This window comes from Panulirus ornatus, chromosome 61, assembly GCF_036320965.1.
Source record: "Panulirus ornatus isolate Po-2019 chromosome 61, ASM3632096v1, whole genome shotgun sequence".
NCBI classification, from domain to species: Eukaryota; Metazoa; Arthropoda; class Malacostraca; order Decapoda; family Palinuridae; genus Panulirus; species Panulirus ornatus.
In genome coordinates this window covers 4,667,213-4,692,173 of record NC_092284.1, presented here as the reverse complement: position 1 = coordinate 4,692,173, position 24,961 = coordinate 4,667,213, and the positions used below count along the sequence as shown (strand labels likewise).

Genomic DNA, 24,961 nt, shown 5'->3' with positions numbered 1-24,961 from the left:
CAAAGCTAACCAACCGAACACTTCCTTTGTATCAATTCTGCACCACGTAGTGGAATGAAATCTTACGAGGGGAAATACAAAGATCCACAATTATCAATCTTTATTTCTGAACACGAGAATATCATACTCATTAATATCTAACAAACTTCAAAAATACAGCAGAGAAATAACACACACAAAAATACATGACTAATCATGCCAATACATAAGTACTAATATGACTGCAGAAATGCATACAGAAACATTCGTGCAAGACTTAATCTCTATGTTTCCAACAAAAATCAAGTGCATATAATACAGAAGAATGGGTCAAATGAGGATATTTTTCCCATTAAGGCTCAGTGTTCTGGATGTTACCTCTCTCACAAGGAAAACATCAACCAAGTACAGGTTGTACCTCTATAATCCGGCGCTCTGTGGTCGGGCAACTCCTATGGTTCAGCACGTTTTGAATCTGCCGCCATTAGTTATTAGTTTGTGGATCTGCCACCAGGGCAGTGCTATTAGCAGCACTAATGTGCCAAAATCTGTTTACATTGCACCCGAGCTAATTAAGTCCTGTTAATTTCATAGATTCATCTGTGTTTTAGCCCTTAAGGATGTCATTCAAGAGACCAAGAGGTGCAGAAGATGGTGCTAATGCTAATGAGCATAAGCATACATCATTAGCCACGCTTGAAAAATAGCAGGGGAATTACTGAAAAAATTAGCGAAAGGAGATTCTGTAAAGACTTGCTGTTAGTATTATGAGATTGGATCATCAACTGAGTATGACTTAGGGGTCCATTTCTGTTTCCCGGCACTTTTTGTGACCCAGTAGTGGCCAGGTCCCACAGTTGCCAGATTACAGAGGTACAACCTGTATAAAAGAGAGAGGAACACGTTTCAATCATGCCATTTTTGTATGTCATGAAAATAGAGTGAAATTCAGCTTGCACAAAAAAAATAATGCCAAAAATGATTCATCATGACCTAATTGGGGAACATTAAAAGACAATTGCATGAAAATGCATATTTCAACTAATGCATATGATATGCAGCCTTACTGAAACACAAGATAAAATCCACTACACTTAATAGTAATCCTATAGAAGGCTTTCCTATTATCATAAAGGGAGATTTCAGCGAAGATAAAACCCCCTCACAATTCATAATCAGATGCCTAAGAAAACCTGACAAACTTATCATACTATTCAAGATTAATTACCTAAGGAGGTCTTACTCACATATCAAACAATCATTATCTTTTAATGCAACCATTCTTAGATTCAAATTGGATAATACAAGATGCATACTACACAGACATCCCTTGTCAACCATGATTTCGCCATCTACAGTTTTCAGTATACACCCTTAGAGCAGTGTATACTATTTTACTGAACACGGCATCAATTTTAGAGTATCCAAGGTTTTGCATGCCACCATCAAAATTTTATTCTTACACTCGATAAACGTCATCCGGCCACAAGCCGCTTGTGACCCAACCCAAACAACCACCAATTCTAGGGGAGAAACAGGAGTGTCATAACTAAGGAGTCTGAAGTAAGCCTCTTGTGCAGCGTAGCTGGCTGCCTGCTCTGTGGGAGTACGGAGTAGCAACACCAGGGGTGACATACTGCCAACACATTATTACATTACAATTTTGTACTTACATTTTGTGCAACGTAGCTGGCTGCCTGCTCTGTGGGAGTACGGAGTAGCAACACCAGGGGTGACATACTGCCATCACATTATTACATTACAATTTTGTACTTACATTTTGTGCAGCGTAGCTGGCTGCCTGCTCTGTGGGAGTACGGAGTAGCAACACCAGGGGTGACATACTGCCATCACATTATTACATTACAATTTTGTACTGACATTTTGTTGTACTTTTATGGATTAAGTATGTTGTCTTTAAAGTTAAACAAGCTTATCTCTAAGATGTGTGTCCCAAGGGTTGCTACCCCTAATCCCCCATTTCCCATAAGCCCTATACCTTGCCGACTAAGGTTTTGCCAACCACAGGGTCTTCAATTAACATAATCCCAGTGTTGGTAAGGGACTTGAAGCATACAGGAACTGCAGAAACTTCCATTTTGTTTCACCGCAATTAACTTTTTTCCACCATTACCCAACCTCAATATCATTTCAGGTAATACGCGAACATAAGATCATTAAATAACCATGGTGACAACAAAGAACCTTGACAAACTCTGAAATTTGCTTTAAACCACTCATTCACATCAACTTTCACACATGGATTACGTCAATTGTAAAATCTCTTAACAGCAATCAATTCTTCTACAAATACCATACAGAGACAGAACTCCCCTATTCACTTTACTGTATGCCTTTTCTGCAATCATAAATAACAACTTTTCTCTCCCCACATAACATTCTCCACTACATTTAACACATGAAAAATCTTGTCAACACACCTTCTTCCTTTCATAAGTCAACTTTGTTCTTCACCAAGGTATTCACAAATCCTTTCAAAACACTCGCTATCCTACAACTTACCAACTACACAAAAGGAGTCATTTCTCGGTAATTCTTCTATCTTATCCACTTATCTATATTCATTATACTTTGTCGCTGTCTCCCGCATCAGCGAGGTAGCGTAAGGAAGCAGACGAAAGAATGGCCCAACCCATCCACATACACATGTATATACATACATATCCACATGCGCACATATACATACCTATACATTTCAACGTATACATATATATACATACACAGACATATATATATATATATACACATGTACATAATTCATATTTGCTGCCTTTATTCATTCCCGTCGCCACCCTGCCACACATGAAATGACAACCCCCTCCCTCCGCATACGCGCTAGATAGCGCTAGGAAAAGACAACAAAGGCCACATTTGTTCACACTCAGTCTCTAGCTGTCATGTATAATGCACCAAAACCACAGCTCCCTTTCCACATCCAAGCCCCATAAAACTTTCCATGGTTTACCCCAGACGCTTCACATGCCCTGCTTCAATCCATTGACAGCACGTCGACCCCAGTATACCACATGATTCCAATTCACTCTATTCCCTGCACACCTTTCACCCTCCTGCATGTTCAGGCCCCAATCGCTCAAAATCTTTTTCACTTCATCTTTCCACCTCCAATTTGGTCTCCCACTTCTCCTTGTTCCTTCCACCTCTGACACATATATCCTCTGTTGATTTTTCCTCACTCATTCTCTCCATGTGACCAAACTTTTTCAAAACACCCTCTTCTACTCTCTCAACCACACTCTTTTTATTACCACACATCTCTCTTACCCTTTCATTACTTACTCGATCAAACCACCTCACACCACATATTGTCCTCAAACATCTCATTTTCAGCACATCCACCCTTCTCCACACAACTCTCTCCACACAACTCTATCTATAGCCCAAGCCTCGCAACCACATAACATTGTTGGAACCACTATTCCTTCAAACATACCCATTTTTGCTTTCCAAGATAATGTTCTCGACTTCCACACATTTTTCAACACTCCCAGAACTTTCGCCCCCTCCTACACCTTGTGACTCACTTCTGCTTCCATGGTTCCATCCATGCCAAATCCACTCCCAGATATCTAAAACACTTCACTTCCTCCAGTTTTTCTCCATTCAAACTTACCTCCTAACTGACTTGTCCCTCAACCCTACTGTACCTAATAACCTTGATCTTTTTCACATTTACTCTCAGCTTTCTTCTTTCGCACACTTTACCAAACTCAGTCACCAGCTTCTGCAGTTTCTCACCCGAATCAGCCACCAGTGCTGTATCATCAGCGAACAACAACTGACTCACTTCCCAAGCTCTCTCATCCACAACAGACTGCATACTTGTCCCTCTCTCCAAAACTCTTGCATTCACCTCCCTAACAACCCCATCCATAAACAAATTAAACAACCATGGAGACATCACGAACCCCTGCCGTAAACCGACATTCACTGAGAACCAATCACTTTCCTCTCTTCCCACTCGCACACATGACTTACACCCTTGATAAAAACTTTTCACTGCTTCTAACAACTTGCCTCCCACACCATATATTCTTAATACCTTCCACAGAGCATCTCTATCAACTCTATCATATGCCTTCTCCAGATCCATAAATGCTAAATACAAATCCATTTGCTTCTCTCAGTATTTCTCACATACATTCTTCAAAGCAAACACCTGATCCACACATCCTCTACCAATTCTGAAACCACACTGCTATTCCCCAACCTGATGCTCTGTACATGCCTTCACCCTCTCAATCAATACTCTCCCATATAATTTCCCAGGAATACTCAACAAACTTATACTTCTGTAATCTGAGCACTCACCTTTATCCCATTTGCCTTTGTATAATGGCACTATGCATGCATTCCGCCAATCCTCAGGCACCTCCCCATGAGTCATTATTTATTTATTTATATATTTTGCTTTGTCGCTGTCTCCTGCGTTAGCGAGGTAGCGCAAGGAAACAGACGAAAGAATGGCCCAACCCACCCACATACACATGCATATACATACACGTCCACACATGCAAATATACATACCTATACATCTCAATGTATACATACATATACACACACAGACATATACATATATACACATATACATAATTCATACTGTCTGCCTTTATTCATTCCCATCGCCACCTCGCCACACATGGAATAACAGCCCCCTCCCCCCTCATGTGTGCACGGTAGCGCTAGGAAAGACAACAAAGGCCACATTCGTTCACACAGTCTCTTGCTGTCTTGTAATAATGCACTGAAACCACAGCTCCCTTTCCACATCCAGGCCCCACAGAACTTTCCATGGTTTACCCCAGACGCTTCACATGCCCTGTTTCAATCCATTGACAGCAAGTCGACCCCGGTATACCACATCGTTCCAATTCACTCTATTCCTTCCACGCCTTTCACCCTCCAGCATGTTCAGGCCCCGATCACTCAAAACCTTTTTCACTCCATCTTTCCACCTCCAATTTGGTCTCCCACTTCTCCTTCCCTCCACCTCTGACACATATATCCTTTTGGTCAATCTTTCCTCACTCATTCTCTCCATGTGACCAAACCATTTCAAAACACCGTCTTCTGCTCTCTCAACCACACTCTTTTTGTTACCACACATCTCTCTTACCCTATTATTACTTACTCGATCAAACCACCTCACACCACATATTGTCCTCAAACATCTCATTTCCAGCACATCCACCCTCCTGCACACAACTCTATCCATAGCCCACTCCTCGCAACCATACAACAGTGTTGGAACCACTATTCCTTCAAACATACCCATGAGTCATACATACATTAAATATCCTTACCAACCACTCAACAACACAGTCACCCCCTTTTTCAATAAATTCCACTGCAATACCATCCAAACCCACTGCCTTACCGGCTTTTATTTTCCACAAAGCTTTTACTACCTTTTCTCTGTTTACCAAATCATTCTTCCTAACCCTCTCACTTTGCACACCACCTCGTCCAAAACACCCTATATCTTCCACTCTATCATCTAACACATTCAACAAACCTTCAAAATACTCATTCCATCTCCTTTCACATCAACACTACTTATTATCACCTCCCCATTAGCCCCCTTCATCGATGTTCCTATTTGTTCTCGTGTCTTACACACTTTATTTACCTCCTTCCAAAACATCTTTTTATCCTCCCTAAAATTTAATGATACTCTCTCACCTCAACACTCATTTGCCCTCTTTTTCACCTCTTGCACCTTTCTCTTGACCTCCTGCCTCTTTTTTTATACTTCTCCCAGTCTTCTATCTATCTATCTAAATATCTATCTATATCTTTGATGCCCGTTCCCCTTGGGAATGGGCATCAGGTTTAGCTCATAGTGCTCACCACAGGAAACCCTAGTTACGAAGAATGAGTGGCATATAAGTTAACAGATATCAAATGTTATGTGTGACTAGGAGAGATTTTTGGCTTGGTAGGAGCAATATTACATTAAGCAGGAACATCATGTAGACATACTGGGTAGAAGTAGTCAGTAGAAACATCAGGTAGACACAATGGGTAGAAGTAGTCAGAAGAAACATCACGTAGACACAATGGGTAGAAGTAGTCGGTAGAAACATCATGTAGACACATTGGGTAGAAGTGGTCGGTAGAAACTTAAGCTAAGTCTCTGAAAATACTGGGCAGAAGCTGCCCTCTGCCAGAGGCCTGTTAAGGGTGAAGCATTATGACCGAGAAGTGGCGCTGTAGTTCATCCGTTATGGAGACTCTTCTGCTGTGGCCACCAGCCCCTTGACAGAGTTCCCAGAGGGAACGAGCATCAGAGATATAGAGGATAGGGTAAGAGAGAGGTGTCACAAGAAGAAGAGTACAGCCGAGAAAACTGAAAAGGGTGTGCTGAAATGGTTTGGACGTATGGAGAGACTGAAAGAGATGCTGACAAAGAGGATATATGCATAAGAAATGACGGGTCATGGAGAAGAGGGAGCCCAAACTGGAGATAGAAGGACGGAGTGAAAGAGATTTCAAGTGCTCCAGGTCAGAACATGCAGAAGGGTGAAAAGCATGCACAGCACAGAATAAAATCGAGTGATGCGGTATACAGGGGTTGACATGCTCTCAATGGATTGAACAAGGGCATATAAAGGAGGTGGGAGAAACCAAGGAAAGGTCTGTGAGGTCAGCTTGTGGATACGGGGCAGTGGTTTCAATGCATTACAAGACAACTTCAGAAGAGATGATGCTGATAAAAGCGTTTTCTATTCCTGATGCTACCTTGCAAACACAGGAAACAGGTATGAAAAAATAAAAAAATGACTTTCCTTTTAGCTTCTACATACCAAACTTCATACACTACACCATTCATTCACTACTATTTTCTCGTGGATTTAACTTTGTCTAAATTCTCTTTTCCATCTAGTTTCTTATATCTTCATTCAACTATGCTGAGCTTCTCTTTCCACAACCAATATGCACGGTGTCACATATACCTACAGCAACCTCTAACAATATAATCTTCAACAGCCTAAACACTACCACAGCTTCCTCTTATAATTTCTTTGAGTTCCATAAACTTTTCCCTTGACGCCTTTGTAAGCTGAACTTCATATTTTCATCGATCAAATTTTCTGATATTGTTACCCTTATTTGTGCGTTCACATTTTTGGTCCAATATACCAACGAAAACATAAGGTTAATTTACATATAACTGTACCACCAAGTGCTCTTACAAAACACCTCCCGGCCCTGCCTTCACAACAACACATATCAGAGATCTACACATAATATTATATAATAGTAACTACAATTGAAGAGTTCGTAAATGAACTATTGAGCCCGTTTTCTCATATTTGGTGACATAAATATACACAGCAAATATACACATGCTAAAGGGATATTAACTGGGGAGGAGCACTGTGGGGTTCAGAAGCAGCAGAGGATGTGTGGATCAGGTGTTTACTTTAAAGAATATATGTGAGAAAGTCGGTGGGAAGTCGACCTACCGACGCATCACTCCAAGCAAACGACTTGGCGCGTCGTCTGAGGGACGGTCGTCATGGGCGAACGCACAGCACCAAGAATGAATTGTACAGCAAGGTGTGACCTTCTACAATGTCACTGATGGCCGCACTGATGCCAAGGGATCCCATAGGATGAGGAAATGTCCCAGTTGCAAACGGAACTACCTTGGCCCACGAGTGATGCTACTACGTTTGTGAATCAAGAACCATTGCAACACAAACCTCGCCAGGTGGTAGAGTGTCCCGCAGTGTATCGAGACAGACTTCCCCAGAACTTTTTTTAAAGGGGAAGTAAATGTTCATAGTTGTGTTACGGGAGTGATAGTTTTCATACTTGGTGCTTTGACAAGAAAATAGTGAAATTGAAAAATGTAGCTTAGACATTGAAGCTTATTGATACAGTGGTTAAATTGATGAGAACTACTATTGACGTTTGTGTAAATAAATTAAACATTTCCTTTTTCCATAGCCAGAGGTTGAACCATTATGTGACATTCATTTTTTCATTTCATTTCAAGCTAGAAGTTTCAGTTTTCTAAATTGTTTCTTACATTTTTCACATGTATATATATGTATGTGTGTGTGTGTGTATGTGTGCGTGTGTGTGTGTATGTGTGTGTATGTGTATATATATATGTATATTATCCCTGGGGATAGGGGTGAAAGAATACTTCCCACGCATTCCTCGCATGTCGTAGAAAGCGACTAGAGGGGACGGGAGCGGGGGGCCAGAAATCCTCCCCTCCTTGTATTTTTTTTTTTAACTTTCTAAAATGGGAAACAGAAGAAGGAGTCACGCGGGGAGTGCTCATCCTCCTCGAAGGCCCAGATTGGGGTGCCTAAATGTGTGTGGATGTAACCAAGATGTGAAAAAAGGAGAGATAGGTAGTATGTTTGAGGAAAGGAACCTGGATGTTTTGGCTCTGAGTGAAACGAAGCTCAAGGGCAAAGGGGAAGAGTGGTTTGGGAATGTCTTGGAAGTAAAGTCAGGGGTTAGTGAGAGGACAAGAGCAAGGGAAGGAGTAGCAGTACTCCTGAAACAGGAGTTGTGGAAGTATGTGATAGAATGTAAGAAAGTAAATTCTCGATTTATATGGGTAAAACTGAAAGTTGATGGAGAGAGATGGGTGATTATTGGTGCATATGCACCTGGGCATGAGAAGAAAGATCATGAGAGGCAAGTGTTTTGGGAGCAGCTGAATGAGTGTGTTAGTGGTTTTGATGCGCGAGACCGGGTTATAGTGTTGGGTGATTTGAATGCAAAGGTGAGTAATGTGGCAGTTGTGGGAATAATTGGTATACATGGGGTGTTCAGTGTTGTAAATGGAAATGGTGAAGAGCTTGTAGATTTATGTGCTGAAAAAGGACTGATGATTGGGAATACCTGGTTTAAAAAGCGAGATATACATAAGTATACTTATGTAAGTAGGAGAGATGGCCAGAGAGCGTTATTGGATTATGTGTTAATTGACAGGCGCGCGAAAGAGAGACTTTTGGATGTTAATGTGCTGAGAGGTGCAACTGGAGGGATGTCTGATCATTATCTTGTGGAGGCTAAGGTGAAGATTTGTATGGGTTTCCAGAAAAGAAGAGTGAATGTTGGGGTGAAGAGGGTGGTGAGAGTAGGTGAGCTTGGGAAGGAGACTTGTGTGAGGAAGTACCAGGAGAGACTGAGTACAGAATGGAAAAAGGTGAGAACAATGGAAGTAAGGGGAGTGGGGGAGGAATGGGATGTATTTAGGGAATCAGTGATGGATTGCGCAAAAGATGCTTGTGGCATGAGAAGAGTGGGAGGTGGGTTGATTAGAAAGGGTAGTGAGTGGTGGGATGAAGAAGTAAGAGTATTAGTGAAAGAGAAGAGAGAGGCATTTGGACGATTTTTGCAGGGAAAAAATGAAATTGAGTGGGAGACGTATAAAAGAAAGAGACAGGAGGTCAAGAGAAAGGTGCAAGAGGTGAAAAAAAGGGCAAATGAGAGTTGGGGTGAGAGAGTATCATTAAATTTTAGGGAGAATAAAAAGATGTTCTGGAAGGAGGTAAATAAAGTGCGTAAGACAAGGGAGCAAATGGGAACTTCAGTGAAGGGCGCAAATGGGGAGGTGATAACAACTAGTGGTGATGTGAGAAGGAGATGGAGTGAGTATTTTGAAGGTTTGTTGAATGTGTTTGATGATAGAGTGGCAGATATAGGGTGTTTTGGTCGAGGTGGTGTGCAAAGTGAGAGGGTTAGGGAAAATGATTTGGTAAACAGAGAAGAGGTAGTAAAAGCATTGTGGAAGAAGAAAGCCGGCAAGGCAGTGGGTTTGAATCGTATTGCAGTGGAATTTATTAAAAAAGGGGGTGACTGTATTGTTGACTGGTTGGTAAGGTTATTTAATGTATGTATGACTCATGGTGAGGTGCCTGAGGATTGGCGGAATGCGTGCATAGTGCCATTGTACAAAGGCAAAGGGGATAAGAGTGAGTGCTCAAATTACAGAGGTATAAGTTTGTTGAGTATTCCTGGCAAATTGTATGGGAGGGTATTGATTGAGAGGGTGAAGGCATGTACAGAGCATCAGACTGGGGAAGAGCAGTGTGGTTTCAGAAGTGGTAGAGGATGTGTGGATCAGGTGTTTGCTTTGAAGAATGTATGTGAGAAATACTTAGAAAAGCAAATGGATTTGTATGTAGCATTTATGGATCTGGAGAAGGCATATGATAGAGTTGATAGAGATGCTCTGTGGAAGGTATTAAGAATATATGGTGTGGGAGGAAAGTTGTTAGAAGCAGTGAAAAGTTTTTATCGAGGATGTAAGGCATGTGTACGTGTAGGAAGACAGGAAAGTGATTGGTTCTCAGTGAATGTAGGTTTGCGGCAGGGGTGTGTGATGTTTCCATGGTTGTTTAATTTGTTTATGGATGGGGTTGTTAGGGAGGTGAATGCAAGAGTTTTGGAAAGAGGGGCAAGGATGAAGTCTGTTGGGGATGAGAGAGCTTGGGAAGTGAGTCAGTTGTTGTTCGCTGATGATACAGCGCTGGTGCCTGATTCATGTGAGAAACTGCAGAAGCTGGTGACTGAGTTTGGTAAAGTGTGTGAAAGAAGAAAGTTAAGAGTAAATGTGAATTAGAGCATGGTTATTAGGTACAGTAGGGTTGAGGGTCAAGTCAATTGGGAGGTGAGTTTGAATGGAGAAAAACTGGAGGAAGTGAAGTGTTTTAGATACCTGGGAGTGGATCTGGCAGCGGATGGAACCATGGAAGCGGAAGTGGATCTTAGGGTGGGGGAGGGGGCGAAAATTCTGGGAGCCTTGAAGAATGTGTGGAAGTCGAGAACATTATCTCGGAAAGCAAAAATGGGTATGTTTGAAGGAATAGTGGTTCCAACAATGTTGTATGGTTGCGAGGCGTGGACTATGGATAGAGGTGTGCGCAGGAGGATGGATGTGCTGGAAATGAGATGTTTGAGGACAATGTGTGGTGTGAGGTGGTTTGATCGAGTAAGTAACGTAAGGGTAAGAGAGATGTGTGGAAATAAAAAGAGCGTGGTTGAGAGAGGAGAAGAGGGTGTTTTGAAATGGTTTGGTCACATGGAGAGAATGAGTGAGGAAAGAGTGACCAAGAGGATATATGTGTCGGAGGTGGAGGGAACAAGGAGAAGAGGGAGACCAAATTGGAGGTGGAAAGATGGAGTGAAAAAGATTTTGTGTGATCGGGGCCTGAACATGCAGGAGGGTGAAAGGAGGGCAAGGAATAGAGTGAATTGGAGCGATGTGGTATACCGGGGTTGACGTGCTGTCAGTGGATTGAATCAAGGCATGTGAAGCGTCTGGGGTAAACCATGGAAAGCTGTGTAGGTATGTATATTTGCGTGTGTGGACGTATGTATATACATGTGTATGGGGGTGGGTTGGGCCATTTCTTTCGTCTGTTTCCTTGCGCTACCTCGCAAACGCGGGAGACAGCGACAAAGAAAAAAAAAAAAAAAAAAACTACAATTGAGACACTGCAACAAAGCAATGCTCTAAAATAGAAAAAAAAGCTACAGAAACAGTCCCAAAAATCCATCTACTAATTCATGTGCTAATTGGATTTGTGAACGAAATAAGTACTAAAATACAAGAATTCAAAAGAAACTATAGAGAAAGCACTCACATACGAACTCCTTGTTGGTTTACTGTGTTCCAAGAAAGTCAGACACCATGTTGTTGAACTCATCCTGATATCTCAAGTGAAGATTATGCTTCCCATTTTCCATTATAATCAACCTGAAAATTGGATCAGTTAATAACACAAATTCAGAAACTGAACAAGTGAATTTTCTTAAAACTAGCAAGCATGAACATGTACATGTGTATGTATGTAATGTCTGCGTATGTGTATGTATATGTTGACATGCATATGTATGTATATGTGCATATGTGGGCATTTATGTATATATATGTGTATATGAGTGGATGGGCCATTCTTCATCTGTTACCTGGCGCTACCTCACTGATGCGGGAAACATGAAATTCAACTTGTAGTTGGAAATTACATGTGCAAACTGACATTCATAACTCCACTACGTGTAGTGAGAAATTACATGTCCGAAGTGACATTTATAACTCCACTATGTAGTGTTGACTGATGCCATGAGCACTAAAACGGTTAAACACCAACCTACAGTTTACGACATGCTTAAACAGAAGCTGATCATGAAAAACTTGTTTCCAACACTAACCAGTGCCCTTCCATTTTTCTCATTCTTCCCTTACCTGATAATCTCTTTCCTTCAGTAAATTTCTCACTTTCTTCTCTCAATATTACTCTGCACTTATTTCCCCTCCATACCCATACTTCACTCCAATTCTTTCCCCTTGCTACCTATTAACCTTTCCTCTCCTGCATCATCATTTACTCCCTTTTCCCCCTCTTACTCTTTTCTTTCCCATTCTTGTCCCATCTCCTTTCTTCCTTCTATCTTTACGTACTTCCAATTGCTTATTTTGTCTTTTCTTTTACCTATCTTAAACAATCAAAAAAGTTCAATCTTGTACATTCTTTATTTCTTTTTATTATACTTTGTCGCTGTCTCCCGCGTTTGCGAGGTAGCGCAAGGAAACAGACGAAAGAAATGGCCCAACCCCCCCCCCATACACATGTATATACATACGTCCACACACGCAAATATACATACCTACACAACTTTCCATGGTTTACCCCAGACGCTTCACATGCCTTGATTCAATCCACTGACAGCACGTCAACCCCGGTATACCACATCGCTCCAATTCACTCTATTCCTTGCCCTCCTTTCACCCTCCTGCATGTTCAGGCCCCGATCACACAAAATCTTTTTCACTCCATCTTTCCACCTCCAATTTGGTCTCCCTCTTCTCCTCGTTCCCTCCACCTCCGACACATATATCCTCTTGGTCAATCTTTCCTCACTCATTCTCTCCATGTGCCCAAACCTCTTCAAAACACCCTCTTCTGCTCTCTCAACCACGCTCTTTTTATTTCCACACATCTCTCTTACCCTTACGTTACTCACTCGATCAAACCACCTCACACCACACAGTGTCCTCAAACATCTCATTTCCAGCACATCCATCCTCCTGCGCACAACTCTATCCATAGCCCATGCCTCGCAACCATACAACATTGTTGGAACCACTATTCCTTCAAACATACCCATTTTTGCTTTCCGAGATAATGTTCTCGACTTCCACACATTCTTCAAGGCCCCCAGAATTTTCGCCCCCTCCCCCACCCTATGATCCACTTCCGCTTCCATGGTTCCATCCGCTGCCAGATCCACTCCCAGATATCTAAAACACTTCACTTCCTTCAGTTTTTCTCCATTCAAACTCACCTCCCAATTGACTTGACCCTCAACCCTACTGTACCTAATAACCTTGCTCTTATTCACATTTACTCTTAACTTTCTTCTTCCACACACTTTACCAAATCTTGTACATATCTCTCTCTTTTCTTTCATACGTGTTTGCTATTTCCTACGTAAGCGAGGTAGCATCAAGAATGCATGACTAAGGTTTCAAGATAAAAGAAATTCTCCCATGGCTCCTTCCTCTGTTCCTTCCTTTGGAAAGTTATACAAGGAGGAATTTCCAGCCTTCCACTCCCACACCTCTAAGTTGACCTCTACACCTCTCACGCAATACATGGGTAGGATTCTTTCTCCCCTATCCCCAGGGATATAAATACTTACTGTGAGCCTTTGATATTTTCCTTAAGGTAATAACAGTGTTCCATGGAAATCAATGGATCCTTGGCTCCGTGAATGATAAGAGTTGGGCAGACTATCTTCGCCAAATCACCTTTACAGATGTCACCATCATTCTTGTAGTACATATCTGCATAACCGTCTACCCACCCCTCCCATGCAGTCTTGAAGTACTCTTTCCCATATGTAGCCTCTAGAGGTGCACGCATCTTTTCAGACCACTTGTCAAGGTCACGGAGTCCTGGAAATAAGTGGACATCTGTAGTAAATCACATTATACTAACACTTTTAGTCTGAAACTGTTATGAAGCCAATTCATACAATGTGTTCATTAGTTATATTCTACTTCCCATAAAACACTTAAATACGCATTACAAAATTTGATGGTTAAAATCCAACATCTACTTCAGTCCATGAATATGACTTTCATTAAGCTATTTATTTCGAGTTAAATCATACTGATTTTCTAGTTTGGGTAAACCATTAAAAGGAACATAATGACCTAATAAAGTCGAGAGATGGCAGCAAAGATAGTACTAGACAGTGAAACCCTATCTTAATCAACTAACTGTGGGGAAATGCAGTTCATTCAAAAATTCTCTATATCCTTAATTTTTCACACAGGCATTAAAAATCAGTTATAATGTGTGTACTGGAAACTTAACTTGGTCTAATGATTATTTATGTTATAGGTAATCACACCTAAGGTTGGAAGTGTTCAGTGAGTAGCAACGGATACACTGTCTTCTTGAATGGACTTAATAATCTCCATAAATTTGCTCTTATCAAGACTACAGTCCTGCACGAAGCACGCTCCTGACACTCCATCTTTTTCAGCAATGATGTTTTCCAGGGTGAAAGGGGCAATTGGGAAGGTAATAAGAGGTAGTGACAAAGTGAGTATTTTGAAGGTTTGTTGAATGTGTTTGATGACAGAGTCACAGGGTGGGGGACCTTACCCACATCTGGACATGACACACCTCGGGTTTTGCACTGGGATGCTGAGTTTATATGAACCAACCCCAAGAAGAGCACATTTTAAGCATTAAACTGTGCAAACTGAAGGAAAAGTGTAATCCCGTCATCTAAAATACATAAAATTTTCACATAAGCATTTTTAAAAACAGGTCAAAGCTGTTGCATACCCTATCACTCTATCTGTGCATGATCTGTAGGCAACCATCACACAGCATACAATTTTCGAACCTTACCTTCATAGATTTTAACATCTTGTTCAGTGACATATGCATTAGCCCCCCAGATAACCATCTTGTCAACATGGCGAGCATTAGCAGCAGCAATCATCATGGCCGAAATGCCACCATCACTCCAACCCAAGAGGGAGTACTTGTCATACCCCAGGTTCTGAGAAGTTAAAAGGAACAATTCATTCAAAGGTGCTGTACCACGATACATAAATGCAAAAAGCCCATGAAATGTCACATTCATATATGAATGTTATAAAAATTTTCTTGCCTCAATTTCAATCGTACTAAGTAATTACATTCATGTCAGTATAACTACATGCTTCGGTATTTGAATTACACTAACAAGATAGTCCAGAAAAATTCAGGACTGTGACGTGCCTAAATGGCTACTAACAAAGTACAAATGACAACTAATGTGTTAATTCTTTATTGACATGCCTTATAAACTGCAAAAGGTATAAAAGAATAAATTACATATTCATATGGTACATATATACATGATTATCTAGTTATAACATTTTCATGTTTCAATTTCAATCTACTAAGTACCTACATTCATTTCAGTATGAATAAGTAGCAAGGATTAGCTGCGACCATATCTAATTATGAAAGCGAGATATGCCATGAAATTACGTGATTGTGATGTTACTTCCAAGGAATAAAAAATGACCAATCAGTTCATTCTTTATCAATATGCCTTTGATACTTTCAAGAAAAATTCCCTTACTGGCTCCTCCTCCTGTTCTTTTTTGAGAAAGTTAATGCAGGAGGGAAGGAGTTCCAGCCCTCAACCCCTCTTAAACACTTTATAAGACGCATGGGAAATATGGTTGATGCTTCCTAAAAGGTGAAAAAAAAAATACCACAGCTATAGTTTCCAACCGGACAACTGAACCTAATTCCTTGGGGTCAATGCTTACTACTGTCCAACAAAAAATTGTAATGGTTTAATCCACATATCAAATTACCTAAGTAAAAGTTACCTCACCCCCCCCCCTCCCCCACACCTGTGTAGAAATGCAACTGGTACCTTTTCCCTCCTTTGGCCAATGAGGTACGAACCACCCAGAGTGATGACATGTGAATCCTGAGACCAGAAAGGTTGACAAGGACCCTAAGGCAGGTACAGGGCAATACCCTAATCAAGGGTTCCAGAAACAAACCCTTGAAACTTCCAGAGTTTATGTGGCTTTCAGGAAGGAAAGATGTTCTAGATGTTGAAAGCGTTACGAGAAACAGGAGGTGACCAAGGCACCAATGACAGTCTACAAATAAGCCAGTCAATGAGAGCAAAATGAATCTGTGGGGATGATAACTAAACACTTTGTTGGGGTTTCTTTAAAATCTAAAGGAGGAGAAATATATGAACACATATAATAGCAAAAGTATAACTAACCTTCATCATAGTAGCAGCCAATGTAGCATCGCAACGCAAAAAATCCAGGGGATATTTTCGGGAAGGAGGTCGACTTTTGCCATAACCGGGTGGATCCCAGCATACCAATGTGAGATTTCTCTCTGGTAAAGCCTTCATCTGCGGACCAAAGTCAGACTGGATAGTACCTGAAAGTAACAGTCATGGTATTGAGACTAATGGTAAATACAAAAATTCATTCGATACATGTCGGAGATACTGTAAACAAAATACATTTTTCTCTAACACATACTTAAGATAAGTAACTCGTTGGGGAATATATATATAACCAAGTTATGAAAAAGTATCGCTTTACCATTAAGAGGTGGAAAGCAGACTGGTTTTACATAGAGTTCCTAAAACCAAATATGGGACTAAAGACTAACCGTTCTTAGAGCACATCAATCACTCAAAAGATATTCTAGAGAAATCAGCCATTTCACATAAAACACGGAAAAAACATTATCACATGATAGTAAAGCTTTGCGGAGATGAAAGCCGGCAAGGCAGCAGGTTTGGATGGTATTGCAGTGGAATTTATTAAAAAAGGGGGTGACTGTATTGTTGACTGGTTGGTAAGGTTATTTAATGTATGTATGACTCATGGTGAGGTGCCTGAGGATTGGCGGAATGCGTGCATAGTGCCATTGTACAAAGGCAAAGGGGATAAGAGTGAGTGCTCAAATTACAGAGGTATAAGTTTGTTGAGTATTCCTGGTAAATTATATGGGAGGGTATTGATTGAGAGGGTGAAGGCATGTACAGAGCATCAGATTGGGGAAGAGCAGTGTGGTTTCAGAAGTGGTAGAGGATGTGTGGATCAGGTGTTTGCTTTGAGAATGTATGTGAGAAATACTTAGAAAAGCAAATGGATTTGTATGTAGCATTTATGGATCTGGAGAAGGCATATGATAGAGTTGATAGAGATGCTCTGTGGAAGGTATTAAGAATATATGGTGTGGGAGGAAAGTTGTTAGAAGCAGTGAAAAGTTTTTATCGAGGATGTAAGGCATGTGTACGTGTAGGAAGAGAGGAAAGTGATTGGTTCTCAGTGAATGTAGGTTTGCGGCAGGGGTGTGTGATGTCTCCATGGTTGTTTAATTTGTTTATGGATGGGGTTGTTAGGGAGGTAAATGCAAGAGTTTTGGAAAGAGGGGCAAGTATGAAGTTTGTTGGGGATGAGAGAGCTTGGGAAGTGAGTCAGTTGTTGTTCGCTGATGACACAGCGCTGGTGGCTGATTCATGTGAGAAACTGCAGAAGCTGGTGACTGAGTTTGGTAAAGTGTGTGGAAGAAGAAAGTTAAGAGTAAATGTGAATAAGAGCAAGGTTATTAGGTACAGTAGGGTTGAGGGTCAAGTCAATTGGGAGGTGAGTTTGAATGGAGAAAAACTGGAGGAAGTGAAGTGTTTTAGATATCTGGGAGTGGATCTGGCAGCGGATGGAACCATGGAAGTGGAAGTGGATCATAGGGTGGGGGAGGGGGCGAAAATTCTGGGGGCCTTGAAGAATGTGTGGAAGTCGAGAACATTATCTCGGAAAGCAAAAATGGGTATGTTTGAAGGAATAGTGGTTCCAACAATGTTGTATGGTTGCGAGGCGTGGGCTATGGATAGAGTTGTGCGCAGGAGGATGGATGTGCTGGAAATGAGATGTTTGAGGACAATGTGTGGTGTGAGGTGGTTTGATCGAGTGAGTAACGTAAGGGTAAGAGAGATGTGTGGAAATAAAAGGAGCGTGGTTGAGAGAGCAGAAGAGGGTGTTTTGAAGTGGTTTGGGCACATGGAGAGGATGAGTGAGGAAAGATTGACCAACAGGATATATGTGTCGGAGGTGGAGGGAACAAGGAGAAGAGGGAGACCAAATTGGAGGTGGAAAGATGGAGTGAAAAAGATTTTGTGTGATCGGGGCCTGAACATGCAGGAGGGTGAAAGGAGGGCAAGGAACAGAGTGAATTGGAGCGATGTGGTATACCGGGGCTGACGTGCTGTCAGTGGATTGAATCAAGGCATGTGAAGCGTCTGGGGTAAACCATGGAAAGCTGTGTAGGTATGTATATTTGCGTGTGTGGACGTATGTATATACATGTGTATGGGGGTGGGGTTGGGCCATTTCTTTCGTCTGTTTCCTTGCGCTACCTCGCAAACGCGGGAGACAGCGACAAAGTAAAAAAAAAAAAAAAAAGTAATATTCATGTCTTCTGAATTGTTCTGATCATATCAAGCATGCACCATGATTTACCGAAAACTTTAAAAAGGATATTACTTTCTGACTTTGCCCCTAATACAGCTCTTACTCCCACATAAGGCATCAAATGATATTCAAATCTGGGCCCCTAAGACTCTAGGGTTGGAAGACAAACCATGGCATTGCTCTGAGGGTGTGAAAAATTACGCAATTGCACAGAACTTCTTTGCCTAGCGTGTGAGTGTGAGTGTGAGTGTGTGTGTGTTTGTGTGTGTGTGAGTGTGTGTGTGTGTGTCATAACCAATTTGTACAATAAATAGAGGGAGTTCCATACTCATGGGGCCCCACACGTTGAACTTTGCAACTAAACAATAACCATTAACCTCTACGTCTGTAAATGACACATTGTCAAAGGGCTAAACGGGTACATAAAGACTACTTCATGAGGCTTGGCTGTAGAGAGGAAGCAACGGTTTCAGTACATCATACAAGACAACTCAGATGGTGAACATGTCAAAATGAAGATGTTGTTCATTTGTTCCAGAAGCTACCTCGCTAAGGCGGGAGAAGCAATTAGGTACGGACAAAATTAAGTAGTCTGCATTCTGATCATGACTAGGCTTGTTCCATTCATCCACAACTGTGATGCAAATACAAAAATCAGAAGAGGAAATAATTAACATAAGTGACCCATACATGTAGCATCCCAGACAAAACAAAACAAAAAAAATTTACCTAATGCTCCTGGTAGACAAAGAGCTACTTTGTCCCCTTCACCAGCAACTTCATAGTTCAAAGATATTCCTTCGACCAACACCTCTTTCGCAGCTCTGGAAAATTTAGGCAGTGATGGATTGTGCAACAGATGCTTGTGGCATGAGAAGCGTGGGAGGTGGGCAGATTAAAAAGGGTAGTGAGTGGTGGGATGAAGAAGTAAGATTATTAGTGAAAGAGAAGAGAGAGGCATTTGGACGATTTTTGCAGAGAAAGAATGCAAATGAGTGGGAGATGTATAAAAAAGAGGCAGGAGGTCAAGAGAAAGGTGCAAGAGGTGAAAAAAAGGGCAAATGAGAGCTGGGGTGAGAGAGTATCATTAAATTTTAGGGAGAATAAAAAGATGTTTTGGAAGGAGGTAAATAAAGTGTGTAAGACAAGGGAACAAATGGGAACATCAGTGAAGGGGGCTAATAGGGAGGAGATAACAAGTAGTGGTGATGTGAGAAGGAGATGGAGTGAGTATTTTGAAGGTTTGTTGAATGTGATTGACGACAGAGTGGCAGATATAGGGTGTTTTGGTTGAGGTGGTGTGCAAAGTGAGAGGGTTAGGGAGAATGAGTTGGTAAACAGAGAAAAGGTAGTAAAAGCTTTGCAGAAGATGAAAGCCAGCAAGGCAGTGGGTTTAGATGTTATTGCAGTGGAATTTATTAAAAAAGGGGGTGACTGCATTGTTGACTGGTTGGTAAGATTATTTAATGTATGTATGACTCATGGTGAGGTGCCTGAGGATTGGCAGAAAGCTTGCATAGTAAAAAGGCTCTCTCAACCACTCTCTTTTTATTAACACACATCTCTCTTACCCTTTCATTACTTACTTGATCAAACCATCTCACACCACATATCGTCCTCAAACTCCTCATTTCCAACACATCCACCCTCCTCCACACAACTCTATCTATAGCCCACGCCTCACAACCATATAACATTGTTGGAACCACTATTCCTTCAAACATACCCATTTTTGCTTTTCGAGATAACATTCTTGCCTTCCAGATCCATAAATGCTACATACAAATCCACTTGCTTTTCTATGTATTTCTCACATACATTCTTCAAAGCAAACACCTGATCGACACATCCTCTACCACTTCTGAAACCACACTGCTCTTCCCCAATCTGATGCTCTGTACATGCCTTCACCCTCTCAATCAATACCCTGCCATATAATTTAACAGGAATACTCAACAAACTTTTTTTTTTTTTTTTTTTTGCTTTGTCGGTCTCCCGCGTTTGCGAGGTAGCGCAAGGAAACAGACGAAAGAAATGGCCCAACCCACCCCCATACACATGTATATACATACGTCCACACACGCAAATATACATACCTACACAGCTTTCCATGGTTTACCCCAGACGCTTCACATGCCCCGATTCAATCCACTGACAGCACGTCAACCCCGGTATACCACATCGCTCCAGTTCACTCTATTCCTTGCCCTCCTTTCACCCTCCTGCATGTTCAGGCCCCGATCACACAAAATCTTTTTCACTCCATCTTTCCACCTCCAATTTGGTCTCCCTCTTCTCCTCGTTCCCTCCACCTCCGACACATATATTCTCTTGGTCAATCTTTCCTCACTCATTCTCTCCATGTGCCCGAACCATTTCAAAACACCCTCTTCTGCTCTCTCAACCACGCTCTTTTTGTTTCCACACATCTCTCTTACCCTTACGTTACTTACTCGATCAAACCACCACACCACACATTGTCCTCAAACATCTCATTTCCAGCACATCCATCCTCCTGCGCACAACTCTATCCATAGTCCACGCCTCGCAACCATACAACATTGTTGGAACCACTATTCCTTCAAACATACCCATTTTTGCTTTCCGAGATAATGTTCTCGACTTCCACACATTCTTCAAGGCTCCCAGAATTTTCGCCCCCTCCCCCACCCTATGATCCACTTCCGCTTCCATGGTTCCATCCGCTGCCAGATCCACTCCCAGATATCTAAAACACTTCACTTCCTCCAGTTTTTCTCCATTCAAACTCACCTCCCAATTGACTTGACCCTCAACCCTACTGTACCTAATAACCTTGCTCTTATTCACATTTACTCTTAACTTTCTTCTTTCACACACTTTACCAAACTCAGTCACCAGCTTCTGCAGTTTCTCACATGAATCAGCCACCAGCGCTGTATCATCAGCGAACAACAACTGACTCACTTCCCAAGCTCTCTCATCCCCAACAGACTTCATACTTGCCCCTCTTTCCAAAACTCTTGCATTCACCTCCCTAACCACCCCATCCATAAACAAATTAAACAACCATGGAGACATCACACACCCCTGCCGCAAACCTACATTCACTGAGAACCAATCACTTTCCTCTCTTCCTACATGTACACATGCCTTACATCCTCGATAAAAACTTTTCACTGCTTCTAACAACTTGCCTCCCACACCATATATTCTTAATACCTTCCACAGAGCATCTCTATCAACTCTATCATATGCCTTCTCCAGATCCATAAATGCTACATACAAATCCATTTGCTTTTCTAAGTATTTCTCACATACATTCTTCAAAGCAAACACCTGATCCACACATCCTCTACCACTTCTGAAACCACACTGCTCTTCCCCAATCTGATGCTCTGTACATGCCTTCACCCTCTCAATCAATATCCTCCCATATAATTTACCAGGAATACTCAACAAACTTATACCTCTGTAATTTGAGCACTCTCTCTTATCCCCTTTGCCTTTGTATAATGGCACTATGCACGCATTCCGCCAATCCTCAGGCACCTCACCATGAGTCATACATACATTAAATTACCTTACCAACCAGTCAACAATACAGTCACCCCCTTTTTTAATAAATTCCACTGCAATACCATCCAAACCTGCTGCCTTGCCAGCTTTCATCTTCCGCAAAGCTTTTACTACCTCTTCTCTGTTTACCAAATCATTTTCCCTAACCCTCTCACTTTGCACACCACCTCGACCAAAACAACCTATATCTGCCACTCTATCATCAAACACATTCAACAAACCTTCAAAATACTCACTCCATCTCCTTCTCACATCACCACTACTTGTTATCACCTTCCCATTTGCGCCCTTCACTGAAGTTCCCATTTGCTCCCTTGTCTTACGCACTTTATTTACCTCTGTAATTTGAGCACTCACTCTTATCCCCTTTGCCTTTGTACAATGGCACGATGCAAGCATTTCACCAGTCCTCGGCAACAAAGTATGATAAATATATAAATAAATTAATAAAAATACACAATCTAAATATCCTCCTGTTACTTATTTACTGAAACAAAGTTAAATTTTGCTATTAATAAATTGTGAGAGTTAAAGGAAAATGCCCCAGTATTACAGATTTGTACTTACATCGCCTTTAATAACTTGGTGGTCAAGAACTCATATTAATCTTGGTATAGATTGAGGGTGACCTAAGAGATGGCCACTACATGTAAGCAATGGACGTGTGGCTGCTGAACACTACAATAGTCACAAGAATCCCTGGCACGTATTATACTCCTATGATTCCTCTTCTTACAGAGAACGACAACTTACATTAATTATAACACAGCAATTTTCGTCAGCTAATATTAGCAGGTGCACAACAGCAAGACAACCTAAAAAAATATCACCGATTAGCTGAAATACTGCTGGAATATACAGCTGATAGAAATATAATGACATCAAAATACTGGAGATCGCTGTCATCTGTCAGGTAACATTTGGCTGCATTTGCACTATACTCATATGGGAATGTGACTTCTCTTTTAACTAATTATCAAACATTAACGATGTATCATACACCACATAGTCCCAGATATACATAACCCTCACTACTACTGACATGATAACATTCAGTAAAATATAACGCTCCAATTGTACTCCACAACTGTTATAATATTCACTAAACACCTTGCAGGAGAAAATGACAATATCCAAAGCACACGGATAAATGGAGCTAAAATATCGTCACGAGTTTTCTGATTTTATTCAACATTCATCGTTTTCCCTGATCTTCACAATGGTTTATAATCAAGAGTTTTCTGCTTTTGTTCTTTTACAATCATGGGTCTCACATTTTCCCTGACCTTCATAACAGCTTAAATCGCCTCTACTTAGCGTATGGAGTCTACTGACATGCGACTCTTGTACATCAAAAAGTTACTACGCATGTGTAGGTTAGCTTTACAGTTCAGGCCCCACAAAAGTTATGGATATTTCTGTTATATGCAATAGATAAGTCTATTTCCTAAAAGCACACACAGACACACACATATATATATATATATATATATATATATATATATATATATATATATATATATATATATATATTCCTAATAGTCCACGGAGGAAAATGAAACAGGATAAGTTGCCAAGTGCACTTTCATGTAATAATCACATCATCAGGGGAGACACAAGAGAGAAATATAAGTCACTTGATATACAACGAAGACACGTATCTCCCCTGATGATGCAATTATTACACGGAAGTGCACCTGGGAACAGCTATGTCTCTTCGATGTATATCAACCGACATATTTCTCTCTAGTGTCTCCCCTGATGATGTGATTATTACACGAAAGTGCACTTGGCAACTTATCCTGTGTCATTTTCCCCCTAGTGGACTCATAGCAATATGCTTGATCACGCGCAAAATTGTGATCCTTTCCAAAATATATATAGTGAATATATATATATATATATATATATATATATATATATATATATATATTCAGAATATTTTGTAGCTTCTGTGGGCCATACAGTGTAAATTTACCGAGTGGTCCTAAACTGCAACATTCTCCATAGATTGTCGGCAACCAACACCTGCTATAGGGTAGGGTGTGGGTGTGTGTGTGTCTGTGTGTGTATATATATATATATATATATATATATATATATATATATATATATATATATATATAAACATAGGGTTGATGACACAGTACAATATACAAGGGTAAGAAATGGGGGGTCTCACCCGTGTGAGTGTCCCTTTAAACCACAATAACTACCCATCGTCCCTTTAACTACCCACTAATGACCAATTATCCCCATGACAATCGTTACACCTCGTCTCCACATGACCTATGGCCTCCCTACTCACAATGGGGAGGTGTGTAGACATCTCCCTCCTCTGATCACCTGCTGAAATGCAGATAATCCAGCGAATATCTGTCGGCAACCGGTCGACATAATGTCCTCTCGAGTGGGGGCCCTCACGGTGGCAAACACACCCAGCGAACAACATCTCAGGGAAGGCAAACAACCTCAGCGAACACAATCTCTAGCGAACACGTTGGTCAAGAGCTTTATACAATACATTGTGAAATTTGAAACCTTTTTTTTTGACACTATGACATAATTATTTCAGTAATTTCTAGTTCTTTTTATAACATATTTTATGGTATATATTTATCTTTTTTTTCCCCCTGGTGCTCAAGGTGTTTCCTGTAGGGGCGGGGTAGCGCCAGGAATGGATGAAGGCAAGCATGACTATGTACATGTATGTATATGTATATGTCTGTGTATGCATGTGTATATGTTGGTATGTATATGTATGTATATGTGCATGTATGGGCGCTTATGTATATATGTGTGTATAAGAGTGGATGGGCCATTCTTAGTCTGTTTCCTGGCGCTACTTCGCTGAAGCGGGAAACGGTGATCAAGTAT

General features: G+C 41.1%; 1 protein-coding gene across 2 annotated transcripts; it reads right to left on the bottom strand.

The window, feature by feature from the left end:
* Positions 1–88: 88 nt before the first annotated feature.
* On the bottom strand, positions 89–24,512 carry LOC139767478 (valacyclovir hydrolase). Of its 2 annotated transcripts, none has more exons than XM_071696898.1 (7): positions 24,393–24,512; positions 19,256–19,350; positions 16,318–16,484; positions 14,925–15,078; positions 13,699–13,954; positions 11,640–11,752; positions 89–1,502 (listed from the first exon to the last, which is right to left on the bottom strand). In XM_071696898.1, exons 1-6 carry the CDS (start codon positions 24,479–24,481, stop codon positions 11,659–11,661), a joined length of 855 nt encoding a protein of 284 aa, XP_071552999.1. In that variant the 5' UTR covers positions 24,482–24,512; the 3' UTR covers positions 89–1,502; positions 11,640–11,658. The 2 variants fall into 2 exon arrangements, with proteins under 2 accessions (XP_071552999.1, XP_071553000.1); XM_071696899.1 differs by having other exon boundaries at positions 89–859.
* Between the last annotated feature and the right edge of the window lie 449 nt (positions 24,513–24,961).